At 38.4% G+C, this 23,058-nt stretch overlaps 2 protein-coding genes across 2 annotated transcripts in view; one reads left to right on the top strand and one right to left on the bottom strand.

The window, feature by feature from the left end:
- The window catches only part of LOC127432784 (14-3-3 protein gamma-like), a 678,408-nt gene that overhangs the window by 185,765 nt on the left and 469,585 nt on the right, over positions 1-23,058 (bottom strand). The window lies entirely within an intron of this gene.
- mat2aa (methionine adenosyltransferase II, alpha a) lies at positions 3,433-20,841 on the top strand. Its single transcript, XM_051684171.1, has 9 exons — positions 3,433-3,720; positions 13,256-13,333; positions 13,431-13,553; positions 13,644-13,756; positions 16,007-16,150; positions 16,317-16,535; positions 16,932-17,114; positions 17,209-17,342; positions 19,101-20,841. The coding sequence occupies exons 1-9, from the start codon at positions 3,630-3,632 to the stop codon at positions 19,201-19,203; spliced, it is 1,188 nt and encodes a 395-aa protein (XP_051540131.1). The 5' UTR covers positions 3,433-3,629; the 3' UTR covers positions 19,204-20,841.

Here is a 23,058-nt window from a genome sequence, read left to right as displayed (position 1 = left end):
ACTGAGCTGGAACCACTCCTATGAATTACAGACAAATTGCATTACGGATATGTCTTGACACCATTCATGAGATTAGTGTAATAGGACTATTATAATATGCCAACAGTTTGTAAAGAGAGGTCAATATTTAGGAAGGCCTTAATGGTTGATTAAAAATCCCAGAACTTACTTTGTTCAAATATATACTTGCAAACGAACAAGCATTATTCACTCTTTGCGCCATAACGTCTTATTTTTACAAAACAATAGGAAATAATTACAACAAGGTGTTGTAAGCACTGCTTCCTGGTATCAAATACTAATAATGAGCTAACCAAAGCTGAGTTTAAAGAAGAACAAATGGTCTTTTGTTTAATTCTCCTCCATCACATATTTTTGGTCACAGAATTCTTAAATTATTATAATTCATTAGGAGAATGTATTGAATCAAATTAAGAATATATTTTTTGCTTTGCTCTTCTTTGTTCTGCTTTGTTTTGCTTTGCTTTGATTTCATTTGCTTTGTTTTACTTCGCTTGTTTTGTTTTGTTTTGTTTTGTTCTGCTTAGCTTTGATTTGCTTTGTTTTACTTTGCTTGTTTTGCTTTGATTTGATTTGCTTTGTTCTGTTTTGTTTTGTTTTGCTTTGCTTCGTTTTGCTTCATTTCACTTTGCTTTTTTTGCTTCAGTTCACATCGTTTAGTTTAGTTTTGTTTGTAACACTTTATTTTAATGTGTCCTTGTAACACATATTACATGTATTTACTATAGTAATAACAGTCAATTATGCGTAATTACAAGCAACTAACCCTAAAACAAACCCTTACCCTAACCCTAACCCTAAACCTATAGTAAGTACATATTAATTTTAATTAATAATAATCAGTAATTACTTGTGTAATTACACTGTAACAAGGACACATTAAAATAAAGTGTAACCATTTTGTTTTGTTTTGTTTAAAACCTGGAAATAAGAAGAATGTTTTAGGATTTGGACAAATTTAAATCAACAAAAATCTCAGAAGAAACATTTCAGATTCTGCACTATTTCTAGGTCAGTAATAAAGTGGAAATACATTTGTTACATTGACCATGTTAAATTCTTTGCACAAAGGTCAGATTTCATTGCTTCCATTGAAGCACACAAGATGCTCTTTGGAACTTTCTCAAACCATGCTGTATAAAATGGATCAAACTTATGGAGTCGATGCTGCTTGAGTGCATGCAGTCTTTAATGCAAAAATACTGAAAAATACAAGTAAATAATTTTTCAATTTAAATTTTCTATTAAAATGTTATGCTGATAATACAATTCATAATGAAAATGTTGCCTTAAATTAGAAAAATGAAAAATAGAATAATTTACAATAGTGGTCCCAAACTTTTGGACCCCACAGTACATTAGAGGTTAGACATAGAGCGATGGACTCAATGACCTCAGAGTTACACTCTAAAGCCCACGTCTACTGCAACTCCTGGCACTCTGAGAAATTGCTCGCTACAGATTAGACGGGATAAAAGAGGCCCCATGTAATAAAACATAAAGCTTTGTGTGTATATGTGATTACCTTCATGTTAAATGGCCGTGCACACCATGCATATCCACTTGTAGTGTTATGTGTTTAATCACTTAAGTAATTTCTTATTCTTTGTTTCTTCCATGATGCACCATGAGGATTCTTTGATGTATCCTAGCCCTGTCTGGCAACACAAACAGCACAAACAGTAATTAGCAGAGTTGTGAGAAAGGCTTAGTAGCTCTGCACACAAGCTTTAATTGACTTGCATTTAATACAATGCAATACAACAATTAATGACCTTGCTCAACCAGTCCAAAGTGCAGCTCCAAAGAATTACAGACATTCCTGATGTAGGTTACACACTGGCAAAGGACAAAGTGCAAGCAAACTATTGCATTTTACATAAATTCTCACCTGGAAAAATGCATTACATAATCATCTCACATGTTATTACTCAACTGAATGGATTTCCAAAGACACATTTCATATTGCATGTCCAAAATATTCTGCAGTGATCGTTGCCAATGTACATGTCATTTCTGCAAGCATTTTCGAAAATGAAGCTGAAGTGTTACAAATTAAAAAGTTAAAGAGACAAATACATAGGCCCTTCATATTAGGGGAGACCGGGGCTAGTTGTCACAGGGGCTGTATCTCAGGATTTAAATCAGTGCTTTGTTACTTTCAAACTCCCAATTTGAAATGTCAGAAAAGTAAGACAACTGGAAAAATCAAGTTGCTTTAAGCATTACTTGAAATGTTTTAATTACTTGAAGTTTTGGTTTCATTTCTCAAATATTCATGTTAATTGAACTTATTTATCTTAAAAAGCTATAAACGTAAGATTTTAAGTGGTAATAACTGTTAATAAAGTACAAAATTAAGGTTATAGAGAATACTTTTGTGTGGGCATATTTTTTTTCTAAGCATTTTAAACAAACTGAGTCTCATCAGTTTCTGTCAAATACGTCAATTTAATCACTTCAATAATACAGTTTCTCAAGACTGAGAATTTATTACCTCTTACCCTACTAATTAAATCAATATCAACTCATATTTTATGCCATAATATGTATAACTATAACGACTATAATAGAATATTAAGAACTATAACACATGTTACCAATAAAAAACAGAGGAATTCAGTACGAGGACTTTTTTGTTTGTTTGTTTTTTGCCACCGTTTTAAATTTTGGGGCATTTGTCCTGGGCAGTAACAGTGGAAGTCAATAACATTCTGTAGCCACAACTTTAAGGTATGTGCCTATACAGAAATTCTCTTTCAGAAATAACATGGAGAACAATTCACTGGAGTATGAAGTGTGACAACTAGCCCCGGTCACCTCTCTGTCTAAAATATTTTTTTAAACCTCATTCTTTTATCTAAAAATAAATGTTAAGACATATATGTATATCATGTTATTTGTATTAAAAAGTGAAAGCAGTTCAAAATGTCAAAACCGTGAAAATATGATGTGTTTTCAAAAAGTTACTCATTTTTTATTACAGAACAAGAACACTTACAACAAAATATACATACAAAGGATCACAATGAACTCACTGATACAATCATAGTAGCAGCAAAGAGTAAAATTAGAAAGAAAGAAAAAACAATAACAAATAATAATAATTAACCAAATAAAACCAGGGGATAACTTAAAATGAATTAACAAGAAAAAAGGTTTCAAGTATTCTATACATTTGTTTTGCCTTTTTATTTCTTATATATTTTAGAGTCTCAATATAATGCACCAGTTCAGTTTTAAATGGTATGATGTTAGGTTTATTGTTTGCCCAGAAAATATGATGTGTGTGTGTGGCCTTCTTGGCGCAGGGTGACGTTTGGTAACGTTTTCAACGTTTCTTAGCTAACGACGTTTCTGATTGGCTGAGGGGAAGATGGACGGGGGCGCGCCCGAGTGACGTTTGCGTTTGGACCGAAGTGGGAGGAATATAAACGTCAACACCGGCTCGAGTCGCGTGAACATTTGAGGTCAAGTCTACACCGAGCGTCCGCGAAAGACCATCACCAGAAACAACCCTTGAAGACCGGCGTTTGAAAAGCAGATTTTCTGAATCTGTTAAGCAGAAACCCCTGAAAGAGATAGATCTAAAGAACAATACATCGAACATGAACGGGCAAATGAACGGGTTTCATAACTCCCTGATTGATGAAGACTGCTTTTTGTTCACGTCAGAGTCTGTCGGTGAAGGACATCCTGGTATGTATCACCACACGCATATTTTATGTTTACATGTTAAAACGGATCTTAGGCGCACAAGGTTGCGCTAAATGTAAAAACAGTAGCAAGGACGCGCGAGACAGTACAGCTAGCGCGTGCTAATAGCTGATTATAAATATTTAAACATCGGCACACAAAAATACAAAACATTTACTATTTTGACATCGAAAGGATGAAAAAATATTATGTGCACGAAAAATGCGTTTTCCTTTGATATACGCTGATTTGGCTAATGTAGGATCCGAATGTTTGTCTTATTGGCCACGCGCTACGCTTGTCACAGAATTTGAGGCCCAAAGCTGATCTTGAGGTATAGGCCGTGAACGGTTTAAAAGGCTTATTTAACACAACCAACCCACCGTGTTTGTTTATATAATATAAAAAGCAAATGAGTAACATCTAGTATCCGTTGAAATTCAATAATTATGGCTATGTCCTTTTGATGTTTAGTGCACACGTGGTGGCCATGTTGTCGGCGGGCTCGTGTGACGTGTTCGGTGTGCATTGCGGACTCGTTCGGTGTTGTTGTTATGCCGGTTTTCCCGGTTGTGTATGACTCTATGAAGCTGCGTATGGCCTAGACAAGCCTATTACTGAATACATTCAGTACATGGTTGAATAATCATAATTTCCCTTATTACGTTACATTGTAATTATTCTAACTCACTAGCGTGGGAGACCGGTGTCTGATTACTTCTGTACTCACGAATGTCTGTTGATACGCGTAACTATGATCTTGTTTCCTTGTGGACACATCGACAAGTTTTTGCTTATTGTCGACGTTTTGTTAATGTTATCGCAGGCTGTTTGACGTTTTATCATTCGAGGGCTTTGACACCCCTATACGTGGTGTACAATTTTCCGTCTCGCTCAATTGCCCCTGTCTTTTATGTCAGCGCGCCCTTTTTGGGCCGTAGTGTACTCTACGCAAGTACGTGAACGTAGAGAGAGCGGCTGAGTTCGGAATTGCATACTACTCGAACTATTTCTGCCATAAGCACATATGACAGAAGTAGTATGGGTAGTCAACTACCGTGTTACGACAGTAAATCACCTTTTACGGATACCATACCAATTAATGGCGAGAGCCGTAAACTGACACCTACCTGTCGCAAAATTGTGCGTGTCAGCTCTAATAAAGCAGCAATTTTATTGTATTAAACTCCACACATAGTTAATTCCTAAATTATTTGGTGTAAAACATGTTGAAGATTAGAAGACATGCGGTCAGTTCATTAAGTGATGAACTGTTTCCTCACACAAGCAGTTTATTCAGCACATTGGAGCATCTCCGCCATAGACACATTTGCCTGTTTACCGCCTATTAAATGTCTGTGGGACCGCCGCATTATGCATTTTGTTGCTAGCCTTGTAGTAGAGCTGGGCACTTTTTTAGATTAATTCGAATTTACGTTTTTGACTTTTTTTTTTTTTTTTTTTTTTTTTTTTTTTAAATCGTGGAATCGAGGTTTTGTATAAAATATTAGCAGACGCTGTAGTTAGATACATTGTCAATCCACCAATGGTTGAATATAAAAGAGAAAAACAAAAGTTCGCAGCACTTGGTTTGATGCCGCCCTCCATCTCATAAACTGAACGTGTGGAAATATGTGCGGCTGCGTGCTCCAATGTAACAAACTGTTTCCAAGTTTTTTGTTTTCGTTTTTTGCGACAAAAGGTTTAGCACATCAACATTTACCGATATAGCTGATGGAAACGCAAATTATCATTAAAATGTCATGTGTTGACATAATGTTTTTCCGTTTAACTCTAGCGCATAAACTCTATCAATACTTCAGATATCGTGAAAAACTGGTTTGGAAACACTTTGTCAAGAAAATTGGCATTAATGTAAAAATAGTGTCACATGACAGAATTTACCCCAATCGTTAGCCTCTGTTAATCATGACAACAAGGTACACATCCTTAAGTTATTGTACATGAATCATTACTCGCACTGTTATGGATTGGTCTTAACGGCATACCTGCACAGATCCGATGCTGCAAACACATCTGTGTCATGACACTTCCAGGAGTGCCAACACAAATATCTCGTATCATGCACCTGTTATCAACAAGTGCAGGGAGAACAAATGAATGGCCACTCTTTGCGATTAATTTAATCACGGTAGCCATCTGTTTATTTTTTAAAGTTGCTTTTCCACACCATTCAAAATAATCAACGGCAGTCGCTGAATTAGCACACAATACAAAAAACGTAATTTCTGTGCACAAAGATGTTTTAAATTTAAAATAAATAAACAATACTACGAGAAAAGCTTCAGTGTGCTTTTTTGGAACGCTAACATACAGCCCCATTCTATAAAATTATTGTTTAGCTTTTGAAAATTTGCTGGCAGAATTCCCTGTATTAAATAAATGACCAAACGAATAAAGCATTAAATAAAAAATAAATTACCAAATGAAAAAATATTGTTAGGCCTATATACTTGCCTTTTCTTTACACAAACTTTAGGGATATCTGGGGGGTGAAACACAATTAGCGATATACACACATTTCTGTATGGAAACAGCTTAAGGGCAGATTTCTTTTGCGATAAACCAAAACTTATGCGACAGTGTTTTAAGGATGACGTCATCACGCACACCATTTGCCATTTGAATGGAAACGGGCAGAAGACAGCAAATTTCACAAACATTTATGCATTTTCACTTTGTCGATAACAAAACAGCGCGAAAAGTGGATGGAAACTAGGTTTTAGGTTAAAAACACTGAGACCGATATAAAAGCTGGTAATTTTTCCAGTATGATTGTACAGTGTGATTGTATGTAGACTTCATCCATCATGCATGTTTACACTGGCTTAATCAAACAGTAACTGTTCTGTGTAAGTCATGAAGCACTAAGCTACATGATGTCAACAGAAATGTATGCTTTTATAATAAAATGTTAGAACATACGTGACCGTTATGGGTGCTTCAAATCATATAATGGATAGATTATAAATAGGAGAATCATAAACATCTTTTACCATGATGATTCAGATAGATCTCTAATTATTTCTTTGTTCTGTGACGTGTTTCAAATGTACTGCATTTATAGCCAACATTTAGGAAGTGAAGCGATATAATTTAATTTTGCTGCTCTGCTCAGTGTGTACCGCTAGATGGTGCTGCGTGCTCACAGCAATGACTGACGTCATTATTTTATACTGAGCTTTTTGCATTTTCAACTACACTAAAATTGTTCTGATATCTGGACTCTATCTGCAGGCGTTTATGGTTATACATACAAATTGATTGATATTCTAAAAAGACTTTCTAAATATGGATTTTTAGACAACTTTCTAGATGGACTTGATTTAGATAAAAATAATACCTAAATTGGCTTTGAGGTATTTTGTAGTTTTCTTTTTTATACTATTATTTCTGAACACCAGTGTTATTTTAAATAAATTAGATTTTATTTTACTTTTACGCTGTTGATAACTCTGTAAAATAAGGCCTGTGGTTAATATTGCTTGACAATTCGTTGATGTTTTGTTCTACAATGTATATTACACACATTTATACCTCAAATGTGAATTTTGTGCCATACTGAATTGCATACTTTTATCATACTGCACCTTTAAAATTCATGTTTGAGGTATGAAAGTGTAATATACAGTTGTGCTCAAAAGTTATTTAAGGATAGTGATCGTATGAAGCCATTTATTTTCACATACTTGTTTGGCTACTTTTTAAATCATAATGATAACTGAAATCACCCAAATGGCCCTGATCAAAAGTTTACATACCCTTGAATGTTTGGCCTTGTTACAGACACACAAGGTGACAAACACAGGTTTAAATGGCAATTAAAGGTTAATTTCCCACACCTGTGGCTTTTTAAATTGCTATTAGTGTCTGTGTATAAATGGTCAATGAGTTTGTTAGCTCTCACGTGGATGCACTGAGCAGGCTAGATACTGAACCATGGGGAGCAGAAAAGAACTGTCAAAAGACCTGCTTAACAAGGTAATGGAACTTTATAAAGATGGAAAAGGATATAAAAAGATATCCAAAGCCTTGAAAATGCCAGTCCATACTGTTCAATCACTTAAGAAGTGGAAAATTCTGGGATCTCTTGATACCAAGCTAAGGTCAGGTAGACCAAGAAAGATTTCGGCCACAACTGCCAGAAGAATTGTTCGAGATACAAAGAAAAACCCACAGGTAACCTCAGGAGAAATACAGGCTGCTCTGGAAAAAGATGGTGTGGTTGTTTCAAGGAGCACAATACGACGATACTTGAACAAAAATGAGCTACATGTTCAAATTGCCAGATAGATGCCTTTACTGTGTCAATGCCACAAAAAAAGCCTGGTTACAATATGCCCGACAACATCTTGACATGCCTCACAGCTTCTGGCACACTGTAATTTAGAGTGATGAGACCAAAATGGAGCTTTATGGTCACAACCATAAGCGCTATGTTTGGAGAGGGGTCAACAAGGCCTATAGTGAAAAGAATACCATCCCCACTGTGAAGCATGGTGGTGGCTCACTGATGTTTTGGGGGTGTGTGAGCTCTAAAGGCATGGGGAATCTTGTGAAAATTGATGGCAAGATGAATGCAGCATGTTATCAGAAAATACTGGCAGACAATTTGCGTTCTTCTGCACGAAAGCTGCACATGGGACGCTCTTGGACTTTCCAGCACGACAATGACCCTAAGCACAATGCCAAGTTGACCCTCCAGTGGTTACAGCAGAAAAAGGAGAAAGTTCTGGAGTGGCCATCACAGTCTCCTGAACTTGATATCATTGAGCCACTCTGGGGAGATCTCAAACATGCGGTTCATGCAAGACGACCAAAGACTTTGCATGACCTGGAGGCATTCTGCCAAGACGAATGGGCAGCTATACCACCTACAAGAATATGGGGCCTCATAGACAACTATTACAAAAGACTGCAAACTGTCATTGATGCTAAAGGGGGCAATACACAGTATTAAGAACTAACGGTATGCAGACTTTTGAACAGGGGTCATTTTTTTCTTTGTTGCCATGTTTTGTTTTATGATTGTGCCATTCTGTTATAACCTACAGTTGAATATGAATCCCATAAGAAATAAAAGAAATGTGTTTTGCCTGCTCACTCATGTTTTCTTTAAAAATGGTACATATATTACCAATTCTCCAAGGGTATGCAAACTTTTGAGCACAGCTGTATGTTGTAGAACAAAACGTCCATGTTTTGTGAAGTAATGTTTACCACTGATCTTATTTTACTCAGTTGAAATACCCCATAGGAAAATCCCAAAGGAACCCTTGGCGAGTTAGACTTCCAGGTTTGCCTTCAAATTGACGTCACGGCTGAACAGCTCTAATGAGGACTGTGGTTTACCACCGCAGGAATGCAAGAACGTACGTTACGTACAACAGGAGTGTGTGCTTGTAATGCACTGGCCAGCTATATGCGTATACATGCTTGCATGGAGTATGTTTCTGGTCTTAGTACATCAGTACAAGCTTGTTTGCTTGTGGGAACATCACTAAGCTTCTTTATAGTCTACAGGTCATGTTTTGAGCAATTTCGACGATGTTTTATTTTGTCATCCATTGACTTTGACGCCACTACACGTGGTGTGAACTTTCCCCTCTCACTCAACTGCCATTCACTGTTGCGTCAATGTGCCATTTTAATGAGCTTGAGTGCAGGTCTAAGTACAGTACTGATGGTGTGGGGGAGGTTTCGCAGCCACACTGCAGCTGATTAGCGTGGCTTACCTCTGCCCTAAATATAGATCGTTACTCTATGGGCTGCAGTGGAGTGGCAGGGATGGGCATTCCAGATTCAGACGCTGTACTGCAGTAAAGCATATGTACTTCGCTTGTTGTATATAAATAATGAGGCCTGCTAGATGAGGCTATTTTATGGAGGAGGTGGCGGTGCGAACCTCAGAGTATTTGTTGTTGGAGAAAGTGTAAAGGTCAACAACTCTTATGTAGGGATGCCCCATTCAGGAGTTTTACAGCTGAGACGATCACCAATGTTCTTGTCACCAGATCGGCTGATCATTTCACCTTTTATCAGGATCTCTGTCATAACTGGCTATATTTAAGCTGTCTGCATACTGTCACTGTTAATTGAGTTTTCCTCATCCCAGTAATACCACTTTGCCTTAAAGTTTTTAATAAGCCTTTTAAAAATAATTAGCCTTTTTTTTTTTTTAAGATTTTTAAAACAAGTATAGACTAACAAGATATTCTCTATATTAAAATATACAGCCCTAAAAAAAAAATGAAGCTTGGTGTCAAACTGAAGACAAACTGATAATAGGTGCATTAAACTTAATGTGACATTTTTGGTTATTGATTCTCATGAGGGCAAGAGATGAAAGGAAAGTGGAGAAAAAGCGCATGATTCTGGACTCTACAGGTGCTACTATTGTTAATGTCATTTAATCGGGAGATATTTGAAAGATTTTTGAATTACACCACATCTCGTAACTTAAGTTATTGTTGAGATGCCTATGCCCAGCGGAGACTGCAAAGCTGCCGCCATGAATAAGGACCGTGTGTGAAACGCCACAATATCCGTACAGTACACAAACGTAATATTCACCATACCTCTCCCACTGCATCGTTCGTTACTGCTGAATCAGATTTGGTGTCTTGCAACACTATGCTACTATTCCCCACACTCCGGCACATGAGAGTGCTGCTGAAGTCTTAAAGGAGCCGTGCATCTTTTGCGACATGAACGATCAGCCAAATTACCGATCGAGTCATAGAACATGAATATTGTCCGTTAACAATCGGTGGCTGATCGATTGGAGCATCCTTACTTAAAGGAGTTGTTCACCCAAAAATGAAAAATTCTCTCATTTACTCCATCCCAGATTTGTATGACTTTCTTCTACAGAACACAAAGATTTTTAGAAAAATATTTCTGTTCTGTTGGTCCATGCAATGCAAGTGAATGATGGCCAGAACTTTGAAGATTAAAAAGGCAGCATAAACATAATCTGCACGACTCCAGTGGTTTAGTCCATGTCTTCAGAAGCAATATGATAGGTGTGGGTGAGAAACAGATCAATATTTAAGTCCTTTTCACTGTAGACCATTTCAAGAATGTAAACAAAGTAATTGGAACGGTCCAGACGTGTTTCCGGATCCTTTCAACAAAGTCTCTTTTTCAGGGAAAGTCGGTCCACTCGTCGGCCGTTTTTAGAATGCTCTTGGGCAGTTTGGGTGGCTATTTTTCTATGTAAACAAGCGACATGAAAGTGCAGCTCCTATCTACTTGAATGAGGAAAGACCGAAATCTCCAAAACAGTTGGTCAAGATTGCGATAAAAGAACATTTTTCAAATAAGCAGTCAAATCTGACAACACTGTGCGGCTTCACTCGACTGGTCTGGCTTCCCTGGGCCTCGGCACTTGAGGGGAATAGCGGGGTGCGGGTCCGGCGACGCATCTAACTCACACCATAGACTCTCCGCTCCATTCCTGGACCTGTAAAGATGCCAGCAGGTAGAGACCGGTCTCCCGAGGAGAGGCACGCTCTGTGTTTAAAGGCAGCAGTGATGAGGCTCTTCATTGGGATCACGTGAGCGGGTGAGACGATCCACGGGAAGGGCGTGTCATTCTGTCACAATTGGTTTAATAAGTTGTTTCATTACCTCAGATTATGGTAAAACACAATTATACCATCTAGTATAGCTAATGCGCATGCGTGTTCTAGAGTTGATTGACAGCTGATTTCTGTATCTAAAAGGTGATTGGCTATTTTACCAATTTCATTTTAATAGAAGTGGCCCATCTCTGCTAAATAGTCTCTGTTTTGACAAGCAGGAAATGTTCATGGAACAATAATGTCACTTAACGTCACCAACGAACAGTCCTTGAAATGGTCTAAATCTCTACTTTCACTTCCACATTAGTCCCTTGTTTTATGGTGATTTGCATTCTTCGTGCATATCGCCACCTGGGTAAGGGGGGAGAATTTATATTAAAAAAAGGACTAAAATATTGATCTGTTTCTCACTCACTCTTATATTGCTTCTGAAGACATGGATTACTTTTATTCTGCCTTAATATGCTTTTTTTGAGCTTCAAAGTTCTGGCCACTATTCACTTGCATTGTGAGGACCTACAGAGCTGAGATTTTTCCAAGCATCTTTGTGTTCTGCAGAAAGAAATCACATCTGGGATGGCACGAGGGTGAGTAAATGAGAGAATTGTCATTTCGGTGTTAAGGATAATTAATGTTTAATTAGGCTATTTTTTCACGTGAACCTAATTAGACATGTTTTAGAGGGATATACGGATCCTAAGCACAGCACTTAAACATGGAAACTAATGGATATTCAACACCAATATAGTCTATATAACTATAATGTCTTATTGCTCAAGATTGATCAGAGCTGCAATGTAATGATGCTGGTACACCTCTAGTTCACACCAAGCAGTTTAAACTTGTTGTTTTTTTTTTCACTGCAACTAAGCAGTGTCAGACAGAATCAGTGAAAGACTTTAATATCATCGATGCGCCTCTAAAATACAGGAGCATTCCTCACAGCAGGGGATTTAATGTCTTGACAGTGATCGTTTTGTTGATGCAGCGCTTTCATGGCTGAAACAGCAGGGGTGCATAAATAGACTAAATTTAAAGCATTAAAGAGACTAAAATTCTTGCAGAATGTTTTATTATGCTGACTATTCACTTTTAAACAACAAGCTACAATCACAAAAAAACGCTTTCTAAGAAGTTGTCAATTATTTGAGAATTGCTTCCCCCATTAAAACCACCACCAATAAAAATATTAATGTTAGTAGTCAACCCCACTTATCAACTTGGCAGTTGTTTGACAACTAGTCGACCACCTTGGCACATCCCTTTTTGGTTGTCTTAAATTAATCCTGTAGTAAAATTGCTGTGAATTCACTTCTTAAATGGCATGGCCTTTTTGTTTCGAAGCAAACTCTAACATATTGCTCAAGCCCAAAATTTGGTCCATTGTCATTTAGCAGACGCTTTTATCCAAAAAGCGAAAAAATAAGGAACTTAAGCAATTTGTTATACAAAAGTCAACAAAATGATGGCAAACATGTTGAAGATTGGCAGCCAAACAGTTAATTAAGTGAAGATCTGTTTCCACTCAAAGCAGTTTATTCATTGCACTAAAGCGTCTCCTCCTGACTTCACCAGAACAGCCTCTAGACTTCCTGTTACACTGAAGTCATACTGTGAGAATGCTTCTGGCTGTACTGCCTTTTGGCTGGAAAGTTGCCATCTATTGTTTTATTAACGTTTGTGGGTTTTTTGCCTGGAATGTATAGTGTTTTTTTTTTTTTGTTTTGTTTTTTGCTTTTTGCTTTGAGCAGGTTTTGAACCTGCAAGTTTAACATATTTGGGTTTGTAGTGTGCAAATCCAAAGTCAAGTCTTGCCCACCCCTGAGGCCAGTACAACAGGTTTCAATTAAAATGTGGTTTAACCATGCTTTACCTGAAATGCTCAGTAATTTGTGGAAATCATGATTAGACTGCTCGCACTTGCATTCCAGATAAGATTTGTGACCAGATCAGTGACGCTGTGTTGGACGCCCACCTCAAACAGGATCCTGATGCCAAAGTAGCATGTGGTGAGTGTCGAATTATGCTTTGCCACACACTTCTATCCACCCTTTAGTCTTCACTGTGTTCCCTGACCCCTATCAATTTCACCCCTCCTTCTGGCAGAGACGGTTGCTAAGACTGGAATGATCTTGTTGGCCGGTGAGATCACCTCTCATGCTTCAGTGGACTATCAGAAGGTTGTCAGGGATACCATCAAGCACATAGGCTACGATGACTCTTCCAAAGGTATAGCGGCATCAAATTACATAGGGAAAGGTATATCTTTTGTCTTTAAGCTATAGGTTTGTATTTAATGAGGCTTTTATTGTATTTTAGGGTTTGACTACAAGACCTGCAATGTGCTGGTGGCTCTTGAGCAGCAGTCACCTGATATTGCTCAGGGGGTTCACCTTGACCGCAATGAGGAAGACGTAGGAGCTGGAGACCAGGTAAGAGCTGGACAAAAGGTGGTTTTGTTTGCACCAAGGATATTGTTAACCAAAACCATAATGAAGACCAACAAATGGTGTGTTTATCTATAGAGGGGAATTTGTGTGTTTTTTTTTTGTTTTTTTTTAAACTGAATGAGCTTGTCAATAAAATGTCCTGGCCATATTTTACCCCAAATCTTAAACAAAACAAAAACTGTGTGTGTGTGTGCATAAAGAAAATGAAGCCTGCTTGTCATTAAGATTTTTCGAATTGTGAGATTGTTTTCAGGACACTTAAGCACATTTTACCACCCAATTCTTATTACCACAATGCGTCTGGAAGTGTTATTTTTATGATTTACAATGTTTTGTATGATGATTGTCATTACCGTTGCACAATCATGTATTACAGTAAAAAAAAAAAGATGCTCAGTGTTTCCCCTATATGTATTTGAGCGGTGCTGTGCCACTGTTGAATTATAAGCAACACTTTTGGGATTTCACATGTTCCTTTAACATTCTTGATGCAACATAATGCTTGCCAGCCCCAGTCAGTTGTGCGCTTCGTACACTGTGAAAGAGACCCCACCACATACACACACAAATACACGTACTTACTTATGTCACCGCATAACATGTGCCAAACTCACTTCATTTCAAGTGGCCTGCAAGCTCATTTCTGAAATGTAGGATGGCAGGGGATTGCAACGTTTCACTGAACAATCAGTTAGCACTTTCCTCATGAATATAAATGAGCCTTCTCCTGTCATCTGAATGTTTTGGAGCGCATCTTGCTTGCTTCAAAAGCAAAATGAAATGGCACTACATGGGTCAATTATCAACACGGCTTATAGCAGCACGAGGGCAGAGCAGGTGCAGTAATTCGTGGACTGGTCTCAACCGAACAACAGACTATTTTAAATGTGCCTGCGAACCAGTGAGATGCGTGGAGGGGATTGCGAAACCCGTTTGAATGAGGTACAGAATTGTCTGTTGCAAAACTCTTATGTCTTGGTGGTGATAACTAGTTTAAAACAAACAGCCCCCACATTCAAAACGGCATTGACAAAGAAAACTTAAATTAGAAGGCTTTGCGATTCACAGATCACAACACTTACAAAAATGTACCATGTTTTTTTTCATTACAAAAATGCCACAGTTCTTTATATAGAAACCATAGTTACTAACTGTGGAAGTGAGGAGCCATGCTTGGTTTTATCTATGGTTACCATGAACTATTACAAATATCATTGTTAGAACTATGGTGCATTTTCATAATTATGGACTAAGCTATCAGTTTTCCATCTGTGTAAAATCAGTAATGCTCTCTGTTTGTAGGAAAATGTTATTTATTTTGTTTGCCTTCAGAAATTCCAAGACATGACTGTAGTTTAATCAGTAGGAGCCTGATGAAAGGAATCTGTAAAGAAGACACAACCTACTCACACTGTCAGAATATTTCAATTTAGCCATAAAAAAATTAGATGTTTGTTTTTTCCACAGATGTTGCTGTTGTTAATATCATAATTTTCATCTGCATCCCAATCTCAAAATCAATGCTGTACTGTTAATTGTGCATTTCAGTGCACATAACATGTAATATTATTTGCATGGGTGCTACCAAAGCAGGTGCTGTTGAAACATTTTCAACAGGCCCTTTGAGGGCATAATTAAGCCCTGATGTGGTGCAGGCTCAAATTGAGTTTGATGCCCCTGTTTTAATCAATTCTTCGACCAACGTGCGTTAAAACGGGTCCGGTGTTGCAGGCTTGTGGACAGCACCGCTGCTGAAATAAAATCCTAGGGGAAAAATTGACGTTAATGTACTGTATTTTTTGTGTTTTCTTGGAGTAAAAAATTTGACCAGAATGGTCCGGTTTCGTGAGATTCACTCATAAATCTGCACTACTAAATGAGTAAAACTAAAACTTTGTGTATTGTCAAAAGTAACTATTTAGCTGAATCATAAATGCCATGAGTTATGTAGTCAATTTAGCAGTGATGGGAAGTTTATAGCACATTTCATAGGTGGCAAGTACTGCAGTGTGCTGTATTGTGCAGTTGAAGAATAAAACTTTGGAATTTGAACTTGGACATATTAGTATGTTTAGGCTAATATAAACCATTTGTGCACAAAACTTGCTAAAACTGAAATTGCAAAATGGAACTAGGGAATTTTTCTAAACTGTCAACTCTGGTGTGCACAAACATGTATAGTGCTTGGAAAGCTGAGATGATTATTGAATTTTATTTTTCTTCCATCCTCAGGGCCTGATGTTTGGTTATGCCACAAATGAGACTGAGGAATGTATGCCACTCACCATTGTTCTGGCCCACAAGCTGAATGCCAAAATGGCTGAGCTACGCCGCAACGGCACCCTGCCTTGGCTCCGACCTGACTCCAAGACTCAGGTGAGATTGCACAAGACCCAAGTACAACTAAACATAATCCTCTTTCTGTCAGCCAGATGTTTAGGCCTCTTGTTGGCATCATTAGTTTGTGTGTGGAAAAATACTATGTTTGGGCAAAACTGAACCTTAAAGTTTAGATGTATCTAACAGCCTGTGTCTTCTCTAGGTGACTGTCCAGTACAGGCAGGACCGTGGTGCCATGCTTCCAGTGCGTGTGCACACCATTGTAGTGTCCGTGCAGCATGATGAAGTGGTGTGTCTGGATGAGATGCGTGATGCTTTGAAGGAGAAGATTGTGAAAGCTGTGGTGCCCAGTGTCTACCTTGATGATGACACCATCTATCACCTACAGCCCAGTGGACGCTTTGTCATCGGAGGCCCACAGGTCTGAACTATGAAAATAACACAATGCAATTGTCAGGAGAACTGGGTTCCCATGGTCAAAGAAAACATGGAACTATTAGGAATTCTTTAAATTGTGGTTTTCATGCTTTGGGGGGATTTCTATAAGTAAATACATTTTGCAGTTATGCCCTGCACTAAAAGATTTAATTGACTAGAAATGTCTCCTTTTGCATGCAATCTCCTTAAAATTATTATTCTGTAATCACAAACATATTAAAAAGTTAGGGAAATTCTGTGAATAAAAGGGTGTGGGAACCCTAGAAGACTTAGAAAGCTGTTTGAGTCATTTTTGCTGTGATTACAGTTAATTTACCCAGTATTGGTGAAAAGGGCATTTTATGCTGTTAAACTCTTAATCATTTCTACCATTGTGCAGGGCGATGCTGGTTTGACTGGCCGTAAGATCATTGTGGACACTTATGGAGGTTGGGGTGCTCACGGAGGAGGAGCTTTCTCTGGAAAGGATTACACTAAAGTTGACCGCTCTGCTGCCTATGCTGCCCGCTGGGTGGCCAAGTCTTTGGTCAAGGCTGGTCTGTGCAAGCGTGTGCTGGTCCAGGTGAGCATTTACTTATATTAGATGGTCTTAAATAATAGACATTGCGTGTGCTATCTTTACAGAGACTACAGTGCTTGTCTTCTGTTTTCATCAGTTGTCTTATGCCATTGGTGTGGCCCACCCTCTGTCCATCTCCATCTTCCACTATGGAACCTCCCAGCGGAGCGAAAAGGAGCTGCTGGAGATTGTGAAGAAGAACTTTGACCTCCGTCCTGGCGTGATTGTCAGGTAAAGTGTGTTTCTCAGAGGCAGTCAATAGCTGCCTTGAGACCTGTATTGACATAAGCTACATCTGAAATTGTGTAGTTAAAGTATGCACTATATTTGATGAAGAACGTACTTTTCTGCTGTTTAAAAGGACATTTTTAGGTATGCAGGTGAATGGGATGAATAGATTCCGGACATCATCCAGGAACATGGGCTTTGTCCCATGACCCAATTATATGACGTAGTAACAACCGCAAAAATCTACTCTGGTTTTGTTAATTAAGCACCATTTAAGCACAAGGAACAACTTTCTTGGTGTATTCAGCACTCACAGTTGAAGCGAGTCCGAATCGCGGTTCTCTTTTTTTTTTTTTTTCCTAATACAGAACTTGAATGTAACATTTTAGCTGCTGAGGGATCATGGGGTAGGAAAGTGTCCAGTCAATCTGCACTTCAGAATCTTGCCAGAAATGTGGTAGTAGGTCATCTTGCTATTTCTTGTTTGCTGTTTTATGAATACTGAGGATTCGGACATACTACTGCTACTCTGGCAGACTGTGTATATATATATATATATATATATATTTTTTTTGTGGTAAGACTACACATATATATATATATATATATATATATATATATATATATATATATATATATATGTGTAGCCTTACCACAAAAAGTTATTATTCTTTAGCAACATGGTGTTGGTGTCAGAAATGACTTTTAATTAAATGTTTCTCTCCAAAAGACGTACTATTTAATTTGCAATAATAGCTGGAAATTGTACCGTTATAGTGATACTTTGTGGCCTTTGCTAGCAGTCTAATTTCCTGTTTTGTTTTTTTTGCAAATTAAGTAGTGGTGCTAAAACTTTATTTTATTTATACTTCCAGTGCCATCAAAAGCCACACACAACCTCATCTACAGTATGTCCTCCAGCTAGATAACTTAACATTGGTGACATTTACTTTAAGTAGAATTTTACAGCACATTTTTTTTTAAACATCACAGAAAACCAAAAGTGTTAAAGGCATAAAAAGTTATACATAATCAATAGCCGCTTTTTCACTATCGGTCCAGTGCAAGCCAAGGCTGTCTTCTGGTCAGCTGGGGTCAATAGCCTCGGAACTCGAGCCATGAGACCAAAATAGATCTGTGTTCTCACCATCGAGCCAAAAGCCCCGCAGAGTTGCATTAAAACTTGCCCTTAATACGCCGCCTGGTGCCAACGTTACACACTCTGCCCATTTCACAAGCAAGAGCAAAACTGAAGCTGAGGTATCATGTTATCTAGAAAATAGTTATATTATGTAAACATTAGCTCGCTAGCAAGACAAGTTAGCGTTGACAACTCACCGACTGTAACTGCCGTGGTGTCCCAAGTGGTTCTTTCATTGGGCAGCGCTTTGTCCATTGTGTGTTTTGACGGATTTGTACTGTGCCTGCAAATTTTTATTTTATTTTTCCCGAACCTTTACCATTAAGAACTCTTGGCCCTGAGAAAGCCCGGAGGAGGCACGATGAAGTGACTGTGGGAACGCAACTGGCCCTGGCACGCACTAGCACGCCCTTATTTGGCCCGATAGTGGAAATTCGGCTAATGATTGTAGGATCAATGAAACTCAAGAATCTAAGATCTGGCTCCAGGTTATCTGGCCATCCTTGTTGAGCATTTGTTTGGTCTCGCAGTTAAATGTTATAAAGCTAAATTGACGTTTGGAAAGGACGTCATGCTTTCTGCATTGCAATTGTCTCACTCTGTCTCCTGTATAATTCCAGAGAGCTGGACCTGAAGAAGCCCATCTACCAGCGCACCGCCGCCTACGGCCACTTTGGCCGTGAGTCCTTCCCGTGGGAAGTGCCCAAAAAGCTTAAGTACTAAATCTGTAACCCCCCTCCTTTCCTTGGGCAGTAGGTGTGCATTACAGAGAAACCTACTCAACCCGCGGAGGGGGGAGATGTACCAAAACACCTCACTCCTAACCTCACACCCATTCCCAAAGGTAAATTTAAATGTCCTTTTCCCTTCAACGGTGCTCTTCCCCATACAGTTCAAACCTGTTCTTTTGCTGTATTTGTTTTTGGATGGTGACACATGGTTTTTGTTTTACCTTATTTTATGATACCCTCTTCACCCACTTCTCTTCAGCCCTTCCTTCCTTACCTACTTGCTTGAAAGATCAAGTGATGGCACAAATGGGGGTCAAAGGTTGATTTTGTGATGCTTTGCATTGCTGGCTGAAGCACTAACCCCTCAGCTTTTGTTTTACCAACAAGAATAACCAATGCTTAAAGGGACAGTGCAGGATGACCACTTAAAAAAAAAAAAAAAAAAAAAAAATCTATACCATCAAATCGGATCAAAATCTCTCATGAAAAAGCTGAATGTTTAAAAACCTGTCTTTAGTTGGATTTAAAACAAATGCATTTGTTACACTGCAGGGATTGGATGAGAATTTAAGAGTTTTACATTAAAATGTGTACTGTTAAGGTGGATATGTCCTAGTCACTGCAGGCCATATTTGTTTTTCTGATGTGCTACAGAGAAGTCAGAAGCTGCTACCAACCTTTGTGGTTCTGCTAGACTTGTGACATAACCATTCCCAATCCCCCCCTCCAAACTGCTCCATTCTCAATGGTGATTCCAGATAAAACCTCCTGGTAGCCGATTGTGACGTTCTACTAGACCATGGTGGAGGCAAAGCACTCCCCCTCTGTGTGCAGTGACAGCCGGCGTAGCTACAGAGAAGCCCTGCTCCCTCACTGCCACAGAGGGGCTGCCTCCACCTTGATTTGCTCCATACTTGAAAAACTGAACCTAGTATTTGCTTGGCGATCCTCTTGAGCCTTGGTGTCGGTACAGAAAAGCCGGGGACCTCAAGGTGACTGCCTTCTACTTTTTGTACATGAAAGAAATTGCTTTTAAAGACAATGAGTACTTTTTTTTCATTTGTTTCATCACTGTAGTCATGGTTTATGTCCCATGTGCCCCCCCTGTGGCATCCCTTGGTGTCCTACAGAAAGCTTTGGGCTCTTGCCACAGAGGTGGCGCTGGTAGCTGTGACCATTGTTACTTTTTACGAGAGTGAAGGCAGATAGATGAGACTGACCATACGCACTTGCACACAACGTTTTATGTTCAGGACTCCCGAGCATTCCCACAGACAGAAGCGAGTCTAGCCGGTGTTGTACAGAGAAACCGGCTTCGTTTACATACTCTCTCTGTCGGGTCCGTGCGGGTTGCAGTCTTTTTTATAGCTCATCTTCTGTTTTTATTTCTTACCATTTTTGTTTTAAATTCCAGCGATTGGTGCATCAGACTGGTTACTGAAAGAGTAGAAGTGCCTTTTTATATTGTTTCTCGTTTTCTTTTCCCTCTTACCTTAACCCCTCTCTTTTCACCTTTTCCTTACCTCTTGTGATGCGTGTGAATCCACAGGGAACTCCTGAATTCCCTTCCTTTCAATACTCCATGATTCTGTCCCTTATATCAGTGAACTGAATAAAAATTCTGCCCGTATGTTGTGATGATTCATGGTCTATATTTTGTCATCGATTTATGCATGAACAATGAGAAGTGCTGTATGTAGTGCAATTTTAATTCCCCATTATGTCCCTATAATTTATATACAGTACATACTCTACAAGTCAACTCAACCTTTATTTATAGAGCACATTTAAAAACAACAGAAGTTGACCCAAAGTGCTTTACAGATCAAACAAACAAAATTACAGTGATATAAAAACTGATTTAAAGCATAAAACATTAAATAAAAACATTTAAATACAACAGAATGTATTTCAGTTTCATACTGTTCAATGATCTATTTAAAAGCTACATAATAAAAATGTTTTTAAAGAGGATTTAAAAATGGTTAATGATGAAGCTGACCTCACACGGAAAGGGAGACTGTTCCAGAGATTAGGACCTATCGCAGAAAAGGCACGGTCACCTTTAGATCTATAGCGGCAACGAGGAACCTTCAATAGAAGTTGATCAGAGACCTGAGCGCTCTGGTTGGGGAGTAAGGGTGTAGAAGGTCACTGATATATTGAGGTGTGAGACCAGATAGTGCCTTGTAGACATAAATCAGAATTTTAAAATAGATCCTGAATTTCACAGGAAGACAGTGTAGAGATGCTAAAACCGGGGAAATGTGATACCTCTTTCTTGACCCCAAAGCCTAGCTGCCACGTTTTGAACTAGCTGTAGGCGGGATAACGCAGTTTGGGGCAGACCAATGTACAATGAGTTACAATAGTCTAACCTTGATGTAATAAGTGATTCGATCACAATTTCCAAGTCTTTATGGGAAATAATTATTTTTTATTTTAGCGATAGATCTCAGGTGGAAAAAGCTACCCTTGACAACAGCACTGTTCTGCTTATTGAAAAGTAATGAGGAGTCTAAAATCACTCCAAGACTCCTCACATGATCTTGTACATTTGACGACAGAGGACCTAACTGGGCAACCATGCCAGGTAAGGAGGTCATAGAGAAACCTAAAATCAGAACTTCAGTTTTGCTTTCATTTAATTGTAAGAAATTGTTTGCCAGCCAATGTTTAATATCTTTGAAGCAATTTAGGGCATTCTCAGATGAACAATTCTTGTTTACACTCACTGGGAAATAAAATTGGGAATTGTCAGCATAACAATGATAAGATGCTGTACTTCTGAAAGAGATTCTGGGTAGGAATGGGTGATTATCACATTTTCTTTTTAATACTCTACAAAGGACTTTGGCAAAGAGCTCAGACACCAATACTGACACTTTATTAGTATTATTTCTGAAGATAAAGGGAGTACTTTTTTGGCCATTTAACTGCTGTAAAAGCAATACAATTACCAGACAGCTGGTTAACCAGCATCTTTTGTTTAACATTATCAACTGATTTTTCAGGCTTAAAGGGCATTCACCCAAAAATGAAAATTCTCTCATTATTTACTCACCTTCATTATATGCCAGGTGTGTATGACTTTCTCTCTTCACCAGAACACATTTGAAGAAAACTAGAAAAATATCTTTGCTCAGTAGGTCCTTAAAATGCAAGTGAATGGAGATTTATCTTTTGAAGCTCAAATTCAGAGACCGTCTGCATAAACGTCATCCATACAACAGCATCTGTTAAATGAATGTCTTCTAAAGCAATGTGATCGCTTTTGGTGGGAAAAGGATAAATATTTAAGTTCTCCTTGTACAATAATCCCAACTGGAAAAGTCTTGGAAATTTATTTGGCAAAAGGTGTGGGGAACTTTGGGACAAAGAGCTAACCCAAATCTCATTCTTCCAACTGTGAAAAGTCTATTTTTCAGGCACATGCCAGCAAACAATTGAAACTGGTCATCTCTGACATTAGTGTAAGATACGTATTTTATTTTAGTTCATAGTTTTGTTTGTTTTTCTAACCAATATAAATTGAGAACCAATGTGAAAACTTAAGATCAAGACCACTCTGACAAGATATGAACTGCTGGAGGTAATGAAAGAGGGATTTCAGTGAGTATTGTTTTAACAGACATTGAGCTCTTTGAAGCCCAACAGAGGACAACAATATTGCTGCACAAGAGCAAGTGAAAATAATTCAGTTTGAGAACATAGATGGGCAGCCTGCAGACATTACCTGAGTTCTGCATTTGTTGCCCCAAGTGTTACAGCTACATTGTGTACCAGAATCCTCCCACACCCAGTTTCATACAGAGAAGTACAGACAGTGTTCTCAGTCATACTACAG

The sequence above is a fragment of the Myxocyprinus asiaticus genome, chromosome 42 (genome assembly GCF_019703515.2).
Source record: "Myxocyprinus asiaticus isolate MX2 ecotype Aquarium Trade chromosome 42, UBuf_Myxa_2, whole genome shotgun sequence".
Taxonomy (NCBI): domain Eukaryota; kingdom Metazoa; phylum Chordata; class Actinopteri; order Cypriniformes; family Catostomidae; genus Myxocyprinus; species Myxocyprinus asiaticus.
Note: the sequence above shows the minus strand (reverse complement) of the source record. Positions and strands in the feature narration are given on the sequence as shown.

Coding starts and splice junctions, on each gene's coding strand:
- mat2aa (XM_051684171.1), top strand. CDS start 3,630: ATGAACGGGCAAATGAACGGGTTTCATAACTCCCTGATTGATGAAGAC. Junction 13,334..13,430: donor TGATGCCAAAGTAGCATGTG/GTGAGTGTCGAA, acceptor TCCTTCTGGCAG/AGACGGTTGCTAAGACTGGA. Junction 16,536..16,931: donor TTGTCATCGGAGGCCCACAG/GTCTGAACTATG, acceptor ACCATTGTGCAG/GGCGATGCTGGTTTGACTGG.